At 41.9% G+C, this 13,257-nt stretch overlaps 1 protein-coding gene across 1 annotated transcript in view; it reads right to left on the minus strand.

The window, feature by feature from the left end:
* Positions 1-13,257, minus strand: part of gucy2cb (guanylate cyclase 2Cb) — a 57,042-nt gene that overhangs the window by 11,485 nt on the left and 32,300 nt on the right. The window contains exons 12-26 of the mRNA XM_037691332.1: positions 9,994-10,096; positions 9,827-9,886; positions 9,667-9,738; positions 9,449-9,553; positions 9,219-9,305; positions 4,962-5,094; positions 4,748-4,885; positions 4,572-4,648; positions 4,402-4,493; positions 4,163-4,321; positions 2,945-3,137; positions 2,704-2,878; positions 1,466-1,564; positions 1,189-1,283; positions 1,022-1,098 (exon numbers count right to left, since the gene is read on the minus strand). Coding sequence (XP_037547260.1) covers positions 1,022-1,098; positions 1,189-1,283; positions 1,466-1,564; positions 2,704-2,878; positions 2,945-3,137; positions 4,163-4,321; positions 4,402-4,493; positions 4,572-4,648; positions 4,748-4,885; positions 4,962-5,094; positions 9,219-9,305; positions 9,449-9,553; positions 9,667-9,738; positions 9,827-9,886; positions 9,994-10,096 — 1,665 coding nt within the window. The remainder of the gene's footprint in view (positions 1-1,021; positions 1,099-1,188; positions 1,284-1,465; positions 1,565-2,703; positions 2,879-2,944; positions 3,138-4,162; positions 4,322-4,401; positions 4,494-4,571; positions 4,649-4,747; positions 4,886-4,961; positions 5,095-9,218; positions 9,306-9,448; positions 9,554-9,666; positions 9,739-9,826; positions 9,887-9,993; positions 10,097-13,257) is intronic.

The following is a 13,257-nucleotide window of genomic DNA, read 5'->3' on the forward strand; positions in this document are numbered from 1 at the left end:
ACAGTATATATATATGCTTCCAAAGATCTTTAGACAGAAAAGAAGGAGTTTGGGACCACCTGAAAATATTACAAGATGTTTTTTCTTCTTGGATGAAACACTAAGAAATGAGAGTTGTATTGACACTTGCACAGCGCCATGTGGTGTCATCAGTGTCGTGGCCAATGATACTGTAAAACGATGGTGGGCAACATTTTCTTTCCAGAGAGCCAAATCAACATTTTTAAAGCAATTGAAATGTCATGTAAAAAAAATTTGAAAATACATTTTCTATAAGACAAATAATCCTGAAGACTTTTTTTCTGCCTTTTTCTTGTAGCACAGTTAGCATGCTTGATGAAAATATCTCTCCAATACTCTTAAGGAATATAAGACATACTTTCTGTAAGTGGACTCTTGTGACAATATATTTGTCACAGTGGACAATAAAATTAATCCTGCACCACAATAAACACTTTAATGTTTATGACATGTTTTGAACCGTAACTGTTGTTTTTTTATATATCTTGTGTGATTCCTTGTGTATTCTCCTTTGTATTGAAACTCTGGCTCAACAATTTATTGCAGGATCAATAATGTTCTATCTCATCTTAACTTAGCTTAAATATACGAAAAACTGTTTGCTTTTTCGAGTTTTTCAGGTTCAGTAAAGTTCTAGAAACTCAACAACCTAAAATCTTTTTTTTTAGCTCATCTTACTCTAAAGGTGTTCAATGTATTTGTCCAAGATGTTTAATTTAGATTTTAAGTGTTGTTGATAAAATGCAGGTTTTGATTAACTTATTTAAAAGTTTCCATTAAGAATTTTGAGGGCCATATGGAGATTGTCCAAGGGCCACTTTTGGCCCTCGGGCCGTATGTTGCCCTCATCTGCTGTGAAAACTTTTATAGAATAAGGGTGTGGAAAGTTTCTTGATAAAGATGGAATCATTTGGTGCGATGCAGCCAACAAGCCTAGTCCTTGAGTTCAAAGGTCATTTATGTCTAGGGGGGTTTGTGCTTCTTGTGTGCGTTTGCTCACGTTGTGGGTGGAGCAGGGAGGTCGTAGTCTTCTCCAGTTTCTCCAGTCAACCAGTAAGTTGTTTCAGTGCCTTTACCCTAAAAACATCCATACGTAAACTCATTTAGGATCCAGTTTCAAGAGCTTAAATCTAAGAATTATTTGTTTGTTTACTGAGTTGAACAAACCTTCAGATACGTCTCTCCTCTGACCTCGTACTCAAACTTGCAGTCTGTCCTCTGCAGAATATTTATGGTAGGCTCGCTGACATGTATCCGCAGCGCTGCAGGTTATAACGGACACGACAGAATTAATTCATTTAACTGAGTAAACTAGTAGCTTCTGTGATCTCGAAGCAATTTACAGAAAGATTAACGAGAACAGAAAGAATAGCTGCAGGAAACGTCGATCTAAATCAGTTTTCACATTCACTGGATGGACAGGCTGGGTCTGTTTTCTGCTTACGGTGTCCGGTAGACTCCATGCGAGACGCTGTGTTGACTGTGTCTCCAAACAAACAGTATCTGGGCATCTTCATCCCCACAACACCTGCTGCACAAGGACCTACACACAACATCCACTTTACTGGTAATCTATAAAGCTATAGATCAAAGTGGGAAGGATGAGTGGAATAAAGTAACATGGAATGATCTGGTCTTTATTAGAAGGTTATTTAAATCTAACCTCAAGTGAACTAAAACACACAGCAGAGTCACTCTTTCTCTTATTTATTAAATAAAAACAAAGCTGCAATGGAAACTTGTGTGTAGAAAAAAACAAGTTCATCTTGCTGCTTCTAAAAGATATAAGAGGTTCGGTATCAGCTTGGTGCTGCTGATCAGATGTATTGATTGATCGTCATCAGCGAGAACACGTCTATTAAACAGGTGTATGGGCACCAGCGTTCATGCTCAATAATCCAGGTAATAATCCAACAATGTTGTCAGGTCATCTGGATGTTTTTTTTTTGTTGTTGAGATGTTTCATCCTTCATCCAAAGGACTTCTTCAATCTGAGGAGCCACCAAACAAACTGATTTCAACAAACAGATCACCCCATAATGGAAAAAAAAAACAGTTTGCTGGTGCTAAGATGGCCTCCGGGGCCCACCCTCTCCCCCATCAACTCCTCTGCAACAGTCATGCCAAAGTGATTCAAAACATCAAAGTTCATACTCAATCATCCAGGTAAAAAAAAATCCAACAATTTTGTGGGGAGCAGGCCCCCGGAGGCCATTTTAGCACCAGCAAACTGTTTTTTTCCACTATGGAGTATTTGTGGGAATCAGTTTGTTTGGTGGCTCCTCAGATTGAAGAAGTCCTTTGAATGAAGGACAAAACATCTCAGCAAATAAAGAAACCATCCAGATGACCTGACTGAACATTGTTGGAGGTGTATGGTCAGTTTTCTGCTCTGGAGTGTACAGGTTTGTGACAACACAACATCAAGATGGAAAGACATCAGCAATCACTTTCCTGCTCTTTAGTCTGAGACAGGACGTCCCTTTGTTCTCTAAAATGAACATGGGAGCACGAATAAGGTTTGTAAAGCTGCATCTAAATGAACATCTGGAACGTTGTTGGTTATACTCACAAGACCAATTAGATAAGTTTACCCATAATGCACTGCATCATCGTACGCCAAACACCTCATTCTAACTTTCAAGCACTGAACTGAAACAGGTGGACTTCCATTATTATTACCTGAGTGCACACCAATGCGAATCCACACGGGGATACCTGGCAGATGTCGGAGCTGGAAGGTGCCCATGAAGGCTAAAATGTCCAGAGCCATGTGGCAAATGTCCACCGCATGTCTGTTCCCGTTTCTCTTCGGCAGGCCAGAGGCAACCATGTAGGCGTCGCCGATCGTCTCCACCTGACGATCACTAACTCTTTAGAAAAAAGCATCCATTATATTTTACTGGTGCGTCTTTGTCTCTACCTTGTACACATCGTGGTGGTCGACGATGCTGTCAAAGCCCTTGTAGATGTCGTTCAGCATGTCCACGACCTCCATGGGTGTGCTGTACTGGCACAGAGTGGTGAAGCCCACGATGTCGCTGAAATAAATGGTCACCTCGTCGTACAGCTCTGGCTCCACCACACCGCTCTCCTTTAGGCTTTTCACCACCGGGCTGTCGACACAACCGCAGAAGAAGATCGGCAATGACACTGACTGGTTCTGTCAAAAATTAAAGTGTCACTTGTTTCTGTGTAAGCAGTCCATTTTGACAAGTTGTTTCTGAATGAAATACATTTTATTGTATTTGTACAGCATGTTAGTTCAATTACTTGTTCTTCACCAGGAATTCGACTTTCTTTTGGCCTTTTGTGAAAAATTTCAAAGTGATTGTTCAGATCTTTTGAAGTGAGGTTTAGTGAGAAGGTCTTAATAAATATCTTACTTGTTGTAGATAGAGCTTGCTGCTCTTCTTGGAAGGTATAGCATCATATACAGAACAAAATGTCTGCCTTAAGCTCATCCTGAGTCCATTCTGCACCATTTCAGCTGTCATTTAAAATGAGTAGTTCAGATTTTTTTAAGTGTGGTTATGTGTGTTAGTTATCAGCTGTCAGTATCTTACCTGCAACTATCTCAGTTTGGATAATAACTCTCACAAAGAGAGTCAAGCTAACAGCTGTCAGTATGGTGACCTCTGTCAACTGAAAATCAACTAATGTCAACAATTTTATAGCAATTTATATAAACTTTAAAAAAAACAACAGTTTTTCACTCAAAACCAGCCACTAGAGAGCACAAGCAGTCTCTTATGCCGATCCCAAGTTTGAGTAAATGGTGAGGGTTGTGTCAGGAACGACATCCAATGTAAAACACTTTTGCCAAAACTATAATTCGAGTTCATCAAAGCGAAACCATATCATAACCAGCTATAGATTGCTGTAAATCTAAACATTTGAAGGATGTAAAATGAGCTCAATTCATTTTCTATGAGGAACAATGTCCGAAAAGGCTAAATATTTCAAAAAGCTAAAGCTGCACCAATACCAAAAGGCATACCAGGATTGTCCTGAAAGAGCTGAATGTTTTGATTTATGATTTGTTGAAATAGCTTGAAAACTGCGGGACGAGAATCGTGCTGAAAAACGTACGGAAGAATTTAGAAGTGGAAATAGGATCACTATGATCCTCTGAACAGACCCAGGAAGCAGCATGAAGTTGAGGCAGTCGGCCCGGTCCCTCTCTGCTTTGTAGAGGACGGTTCTTTCCTCCACCAGGTGCTCCAGGTTTCTGGAGTACATCTGCAGCCTTCGGATCATGTTGTCCATGTAGCTCTCGTTCTCCTGGTTGTGAATTTTGCTGCACAGACAGTAACAGATTCTTCTTCCTGAGCCTCGGGCTTGTGTTTAAGCAGCAGCATTCGAAGGCAGAAGGAGTACCTGATGTTTTTCTCCAGGCAGTTTTCCACTTTTTTAAAGTCGGGTCTTTTTTCTGGATCCTCATCCCAGCAGCTTTTGATCATCATGTACACCTGAAAGTTTGAGACGTCAAGCTTCAAAGAAATATCGACACAAATGTGCAGAAAGTTTGCTCACAATTTATTAATAACCTCAAATTCTTTCTCTGAAGCCGTCTCAAAGTAAAGATCGGGCCTGAAGTAGGACGTCATCACTCTGGACAGCTTTTCTGTTGGGAAACACTCGAGTGATCATTTATCAAAAGTGAAAAAATATGTTTCTATTGGAGGGTAAATCCCTTTTTGTTGTGTGTAGAGGAGTTGGATACCTGATCGGCTGGAGCAGGACTGGCTGTAGAAGGTGCACTTTCTGAGAATAATCTCCTGACAGATGATGGCAAAGCTATAGATATCTCCCTTCTGAGAAGTGCCCTGGTTCCTCAGGTGCTCCGGCGCTGTCCACAAATCTGAGAGGAGAGAGGACAAATCAAAGAGGAGAAGGTGCTTCAGTGTTACAAGTAGGCCTACTGGGACTGGGTTTACCTTTGCTGCTGCTAAGGAAGGCATTACAACCAAAGTCTGTGATCTTCACCACCATGCGATTGTCCACCACGCAGTTGGTGGACTTGAGGCGACCGTGGACTTGGATGTCGCTGGCATGAAGGTAGGACATGCCCTGCACAGAGGAGCCATGTTGTATGGTAAGGCAGGAGCAGACAGTAGCTTCTAAAGGAAGAGTGGAGGAGGAGATCTCAGAAGGCTAAGGAGCTACAGAGGGTGGGAAAAGTGTTCAGTTTCCTCCTTAGATTTCTTTCTACTTTGCTGACTTACAACCTGTATGTATGCACGCACGCACGCACGTTTGTCTTTCTATCTTTACTGGGACATTGACTTCCATTCATTTTTCATTCATTTCTATAGCCTAACCCTGAACCTAACCATTACCAGTACATACCTAACCTGAAACCTAGCTTAGCTCCTCTCTATTGGCTTCCTGTCAAATCCAGAATTGAATTCAAAAACTTACTTCTAACCTACAAAGCTCTCAACAACCTAGCTCCATCTTATATTCGAGTTCTTATTGAATTCAATTCAATTCAGTTTATTTATAGCGCCAAATCACAACAAAGTTGTCTCAGGGCACTTTACAGAAACATTCACATACATACTTTGTAAAAGCCAATTAGTAAAGTTCTCTATCTAAGGAGGCCAGCAGACAAGTTGAATCTTGGCTTTGTTGCAGTCTCCCATTCTTTATTGTTCCATATTTTCCTAACAGAGCACTTTGCTCTCAGACTGCAGGTTTACTTGTGGTTCCTAGAGTTTCCAAAAGCAGAATGGGAGGAAGATCTTTCAGTTCTCAGGCTCCTCTCTTGTGGAACAAACTTCCAGTTTCTGTCCGTGAGGCTGACACAGTGTCCAGTTTTAAGACTGGACTCAAGACTTTCCTTTTTGATAAATCCTATAGTTAGGATTAGCTTGTTATGCTGTTTTAAGCTTTGACTACTGGAGGACAAAGTGACCCCATTGCCTTAAATTAATTGTTAAAATTGAATAGTTTTCATTTGATATTATTTCTATCTTAACATGTGATTCTTGACCTGCCATTGTGTATCTGTTCCTCTCAAACCCAGCTGGTTGAAGCAGATGACCGTTTGTCCTGAGTCTGGTTCTGCTAAAGGTTTTTTCCTCATGAGGGAGTTTTTCCTTTCCACTGTCGCCTTCATGCTCAAGATGAGAGTCTGTGATGAGTTAAATTCAAAGCAGTCTGCTCCTCAGATAAATAATGTCAAATTATTATTTTTATATATGAATGTTTCTGTTCAGTGCCCTGAGAAGACTTCTGTTGTGACTTGGTGCTATTTAAATAAACTGAATTGAAACAAAATCTAACCCATCCTCAATCCACACCTTAGTCCTAAACCTAATCCACCAACTGGTTTCTTCTTATGAGACCCGGGCTTTGGGCCCCATAAGGAGCAGCTGGTCCTTACAGTGCAGTATTTGTTGGAAAAATGGGTCTTACAAGGTAACATAAACAAACACACACACACACACACACTGTCAGCACTCTTTGGAGCTGCCTCAGTTACAACAGTGACTCCAGGAGTTTGACCCCGTGTCATTTTTGTCCTTTCTTCATGACCAAACTGCTCCAGCTCTGCTTATGTCCAAGAGTCTTTAAATCGAACCAGAGCGACTCAGTTGGACTGAGGTCTGGGCTTTGACCAGACTATTCCAGGACCTTTAACAGGTTCTCCTCAAACCACGGGAGTGTTGCTTCAGTAGTGTGTTTAGGGACAGAGTCCTGCTGGACGATGACCTTCATCCCAGTTTGAACTCTCTGGAAGACTCACAGTTTTCCCTCAAGATTTTTTCTACAGTTTGCTCCATCCACCTTTCATGGAATATTCCTCAGTCCCTGCGGATGAAAACCATCCCCACAGCATGATGCTACCGCCACCATGCTTCACTGTGGGAATAATGTTCTTACCTTTAGAAGGTGGTAGATTTGTCTCACACGTCTTTGGTGGCCTAAATGTTTGAGTTTAGTCTCATCTGACCACATTACCTCCTTCCACGTATTTGACAAATCTCCAATATAATATTTGGCTAATTTCATCGGCCTGCTTTAAATTTTTATTCACGAAGAGGCTTTTCCTTCCACTATTCCTTGAAGCGCAGCTCTGTGCAGCTTAAGAACAGATCCTCTCATCTGAGATTAGGATTTCTTAAACAAATCATCCATGACCTGTACTCCTTGACAACTTTGATCTGTGTGGAGAGCTCCTTGGTCTTCATAATGCCCCTTCTTGGTGGGAGACTGCTCTACTTACAGGTGTTGATCTTGGGGGCAGTCAGAACTGGTGTATGTAAACTGGGCTCACACTCAAGTGGATCTTATTGAACTAATTGGCTCTTGGAGGTCATGATTGGGGTTTCAAACCAACGAAAGTCAGTAAATTTGTTTTTGTTTAATATTTTTTAGAAGTATTTAAAACAAGACTCCCCCACTACTTTAAATGTATGAAACAATCCAGAACATTTTGCACATGTCCTACCATTCAAACTACAGGTTGTGAAGCAACAAAATAGAAGGATTATGCAGTTGAATATTTTGAAACCAACTGTATCTGTAGTTTTCCTGACATCTGCTGACAGATGAGGATACTACAAAAGGTTTTCCATCACTTTAAATGTGTTATAAATCTATTTTATACATCTTTATGACTTAGGTGTGTGCAGTTCTTTAATAAGTAAATCCATCTCATTACAGATCAGACCTACATTGGAGCACCCATCCATTATCTTTATCTTCTTCTTCATTTTTGTGTCGCGGGGGTCACTGGTTTCCGTGTCCAGCTGTCACTGTGTGAGAGGCGAGGGACACCCTGGACATGTCTCCAGTCCATCACAGGGACACGTAGAGACAAATGAGACAAACAACCATTCACTCTCTCACTCACACCTAGAGACAATTTAGTTACCAATCAGACTAACATGCATGTTTTTAGTCTGTGGGAAGAAACCGGAGTACCGGGAGAAAACCCACACATGCACGGAGAGAACATGCAAACTCCACCCAGAAAGGTACCCGGACCGGGATTTGAACCGGGGCAACCTGCTCGCTGAGAGGCAGCAGCTCTACCAACTGCGCCACCGTGCTGCATCTAATAACAGGTGCGTTAATTTAATGACGATTTCAACATGAGTGGGGAGTGGTGGTGCAGAGGTTAGAGAAGGTGGGCCTGTGATCGGAAGATCGCCGGTTCAAGCCCCGGTACCGACAACATCAAAAAATGTGGGTGGGGTAGGTGAAGCACCCACACATGCCTCCACCCTCATGAGCCCAGAGACCCTCATTCGCCCCACTCTGGGCTCATGAGCAAGGCCCTTAACCCCCATCTGCTCCCTAAACAGGTCTCTCTTGAAAATGAGTTCTCTTGGCTCAGTGAGACTATCTGTAAAAAATAAAGGATAAATGAAAGAAAAAAGAATGCCATTAAATACATTGTTTATATTCTGTTCACTTGCATCATTAATTATAGTATGCTGCTGAAAGGCATTTATCTGTTAGCAAAATATCTCATGAACCACTGAACAGATGTATACCTTTATTATTTTGTAAACTCTTTAAAAGTACTAATTGGATGGAAAGCTACAACTTTTGAATTCAGTCCAATACAAGATGGCTGCTACAGCTGTTTGACTTTAGCAAGCACAAAACATAACTAACTACTTTTCAGATATTGAGCATCATGCGGCTGTAGATGAGAGTCATCCTCAACACATACTCTGAAGGCTAGAGTGTGTGAGATTGTCACTGACATTATTGCCAAGATTTTGTCGACGCAGATTTGACTCGTCAACAAAGTTTCACAACAGGAAATGATCTTCATCTGAAACTCTGGCAAGGAAGGCTAAAACTAGTTATGTTGCTCGGAGAGCTGAAGACTCAATAAAATGTGTTATGGGTGGCCTTTATTTTGAGGAGATAGTTTGTTTGTATTCATACATCTATAAAATTAAAGTTTGGAAGCCTACATATTACTGACACACCTCCATTAGTTGCTGTTTTGAATTAGCCTTTTTTGTGTTTCTGACTGAAATGACACCATTTCTTGGCCGACTCAAGAGATTTTTTACTGGCTGTTTCCTTTTAAAGCCCAGTCTGTGTTTGATAACCATCCTGTAAGTATAACCTTGACTCAGGAATCCTAGCCAATTATGGACCTACTGTATAGACTGAATTGAATTAAGTTGTTCAGTTGTGTTGTTCTTCAGGAGACCAGCTCTCACCTTGGCGATGTCGTACATGACGGATATTTTGAACTCCCAGTCCATGAACGTCTCCTCTGGGTAAGACACCTTTTCATTAAGCACATACTGGAAAAACAAAGAGGACAAAGAGTGTTTCTACATGGGGTGGGGGAGGATACTACTACTACTTTATCACGTGCTTTGCTATTAACTGGGATCGTTACCAAGGAAGCCTCAGGACTGACCTGAACTGAAGGTGCTCTACTTACCTTGAGAGAGCCCCGCTCTCCGTACTCAAACACTCCAAACACTCCTTCATCCAGCTTGACCGTGCCATAAAACTTTGTGAGGCTGTAATAGTCGATCTGCAGAAGCTGATGGGAAAGGTGGCGAGACAGGACATGTTTGTGGACAAAAATTAAAGGAGCCATAAAAATATGAACGAGATCTCAAAGTGTGTCGAGACAAGGCGTCGGCTGCGTCTTACCGCATTTAGCTCTATCCTCTGGGTTTTGTTAAAGTTCCCATCTGAGTTTTTCAGCTCCTTCAGAATCACAATCTGAAATTATTGCAGTGATGAAAATCAAGCTCAATCTGTTCGCTGTTCCCAGTGAGTGAAAAAGACTTTGTTGAGTCCAGATATATACCTTCTTATCATAGAGTGCACGGCGGATCTTAAACTTCACCTTCTTCCTCTCTTCTTCTATCTAAAGAAGTAGATGGAGGCCAGTGTAACTCAATAAAGTCAAGATAAGAGATGTGTGAAGAGCACAGCAACCAGAACTTATTGGATCAGTAAGACAAAGGGCCTCACCTTCAGGGAGATAAGGTTGGGTTCAGTGTCCTCCAGCAGTGAGATGAGATCCAAGTTAATGTGGGACCAACGCTTCCTGAGCAGACGATCCTTCCTGTTCTGTCTGCACAGGAAGAAAGATTCAAACTTAAAAATCAACTAAAAACACAATAAGCCTAATAGCATAAAAACATTACGTCAAACAGCAGCACGAACATGAGTCTGTGTGAGCAGATGAGCACGCATGAACACAGCAACATGAAACAGATCAGCAACAACATGATGTAATTTTTCAAATTAATTATTCTGGTTAGAGATTCATGAGTCTAACAGCTTCAGGATAGAAGCTGTTCCTCAGTCTAGTGGTTCTACACTTAATGCTCCTCAACCTTCTTCCTGAGGGCAGCGGGGCAAAAAGTGTGTGTGCTGGGTGAACAGGGTCCTTCATGATGCAGGTGGCCCTCTTTCTGCATCTGGAGGTGTAGCTGTCTTTGATGGTGGGGACACTGACTCCAACAGACTTCTGTGCAGCCTTCACCACTCTCCGCAAAGCTTTTCTTTCTGCAGCTGTGCAGCCTCCATGCCACATGTGGATGCTGGAGCACAGGATGCTCTCCACTGCACACCTGTAGAAGGAGGTGAGGACTGAGCTTCCCAGACCAGTTCGTCTCAGCCGTCTGAGGAAGTAGAGTCTCTGATGAGCTTTCTTGATCAGGCTAGTGGTGTTGTTGTCTCAGCTGAGGTTGTCATTCAGGTGCACACCCAAGTACTTGTAGCTGGACACAACTTCCACCGCAGATCCTCTTATGTTCAGGGGGGTGTAGGTGTGTTTGTTCCTTCTGAAGTCCACAATCATCTTCTTTGTCTTCTTCACATTGATGTGAAGGTTGTTCTTCCTGCACCAGCTCTCCAGGTGTTCCACCTCCTGCCTGTAGCTGGACTCATCATTATTTGTGATACATCCCACCACCGCTGTATCATCTGCAAACTTTACAATGTGACAGCCTGGATGGGTAGCTGCACAATCATACGTGAGCAAAGTAACAGGAGGGGGCTCAACACACATCCCTGAGGAGAGCCAGTGCTGAGGGTTATGGTGGAGGAGGAGAAGTTATGGATCCTCATTGACTGTGGTTTGTTTGTTAAGAAGTCTAGTACCCAGTTGCAAATGGAGGGGCTTAGTTCTAGTGTGAATAGTTTGTTCATCAGGGTTTGGGGGATCATGGTGTTGAAGGCAGATGTGAAGTCCACAAAGAGCATACGGACATAGGAGTCTTTCTGCTCCAGGTGGTTGAGCGCAGTGTGGACCACAGAGAAGATGGCATCCTCTGTTGATTGGTTCTCGTGGTATGCATACTGATGAGGGTCATCGTTGATGTTGATGATTGTTTTGATGTGGATCATGACCAGTTTTTTGAAGCATTTAGCGACTATTGGAGTGAGGGCTACTGGCCGATAGTCATTCAGACCAGTCTGCATTGGTTTTTCCCAGGAACTTAGCAAATGTTTGAAACCACTTAGAGAGGTCAAGGTCGAGAGCTTCAGATCTTTTTGCAAGATATTCCAGGAAACAGGAGCAGAGTAGGAGAAGGCCCTCTTGCCTAGTTCAGTCCTCACTGAGGGAACACTGCATGTAATAATGTCCTGAGAGTGCACGCTGTAGCTGCACTCATGCAGTGACATATAGGAGGAGATGTACAGTATGAAGGCATGGTGACTATGGTGACATTATTTACATGAACGCCCCTATAAGCATCTTGCAAATGTTGGGCACTGTCTATCACAGTGTACTTAGATTCATAACTGGCTGCAACCGTACCCATCACTGCACCCTGTATTCACTGGTTAACTGGTCATCATTAACTTCACATAGACTCTCTCACTGGTACATTTTCATCTTTAAATCACTTCTTGGTCTGTTGCCTCCTTCATACATCTCCTCGTACATGTCATCACGTGAGTGTAGCTACAGCATGCGCTCTCAGGACATTATTACATGCAGTGTTCCCTCAGTGAGGACTGAACTTGGCAAAAAAGCCTTCTCCTACTCCGCTCCTGTTTCCTGGAATATCTTGCAAAAAGATCTAAAGCTCTCGACATTGACCTCTCTAAGTGGCTTCAAACATTTGCCAAGTTCATGGCAAAAACCAATGCAGACATTTCCCTGTTTTTAGTATTTTACTTCACTTTATAATGTAACTATTGTTAATACAATTTTCTTACATTCATTTATCAAATTTTATGCTTTTTTATGATGGTGGGGGGTTGGAGGGGTGGGGGTGGGGGTGACATATATCTTTGTTTCCATAACATCCAAGGAGAAACTAGTCCGTCTTCCAAGGCCAGGTCCAGATTCAGATATCAAAATTGTTTTGGGTCATGCTGAACTCGTAAATTTCTGTTTCTGCCTTAACAGTCTCGCTAGCACATTCTCTCACGGTGACTCCAAACTGCCAAATTTGATGACTTACACCAAGTCGCACTTACAGCTTCTCCAAGATTTATTCCTTCCAATCGTTCGTGGACACCACCAGAAAGTTCCACAGTTCTGGTAAGGGTCAGCCTGCTCAGCTTTGATACAGTACAACATGTCGTACATAGTCTGAGTGCTGCCAAACTCAGCCCATTCTCCACATAATTTGTCGACAATTCAGATTTCCACCAACTCCAAACAGTAACGTCCAGTTATCATAGATCCAGTTATATTTCTGTCGAGGTAAGAGGGTCCTCCTTCACCCTGAAAAAATTGATCAATTTCTTTGAGAGATCGGCTGACCAAATCCATTGTTAACAATTCGGAAAGTATGCAAAAAAAGAGGCTCTGAAAAAGTGTAGATGAACAGATGCTGGGATATATTCATCATTTAACGCGAGTTCCTCATTTTTCTGGACTGAATAAAACGTGCACTGAATTTAAGGAAATGCAAAGTGAGACGTCATTTAAATTTGACCCATCAAAATGAATGCGGTCATTTATTTACAGAATCAAATTTAACATCAAACATTTACATTAATTTGGCAAATTATGAAAATAACAACAAAGCAATCAATCAGGAAAAATCATACGGCCATGATTTCTCCGTTGCTGCACCAACAGACATTTATAACTGTACAACTATGATCTTTTACCCACATGAATGTGGGTAAGCACTTTACACAGACATTTCTAATTATCTGGGAGAATTTCTACTTGATAGAAAAGTTTAAGATGAAAGATGAAGTTTAAAGGGGAGAAAGAATGGTGTGTGAGGGAAATTAAGTGTTTTCCAGAACCGACACTCTCCA

This window comes from Nematolebias whitei, chromosome 17 (genome assembly GCF_014905685.2).
Source record: "Nematolebias whitei isolate Nwh7 chromosome 17, NemWhi1, whole genome shotgun sequence".
Classification (NCBI taxonomy): Eukaryota; Metazoa; Chordata; class Actinopteri; order Cyprinodontiformes; family Rivulidae; genus Nematolebias; species Nematolebias whitei.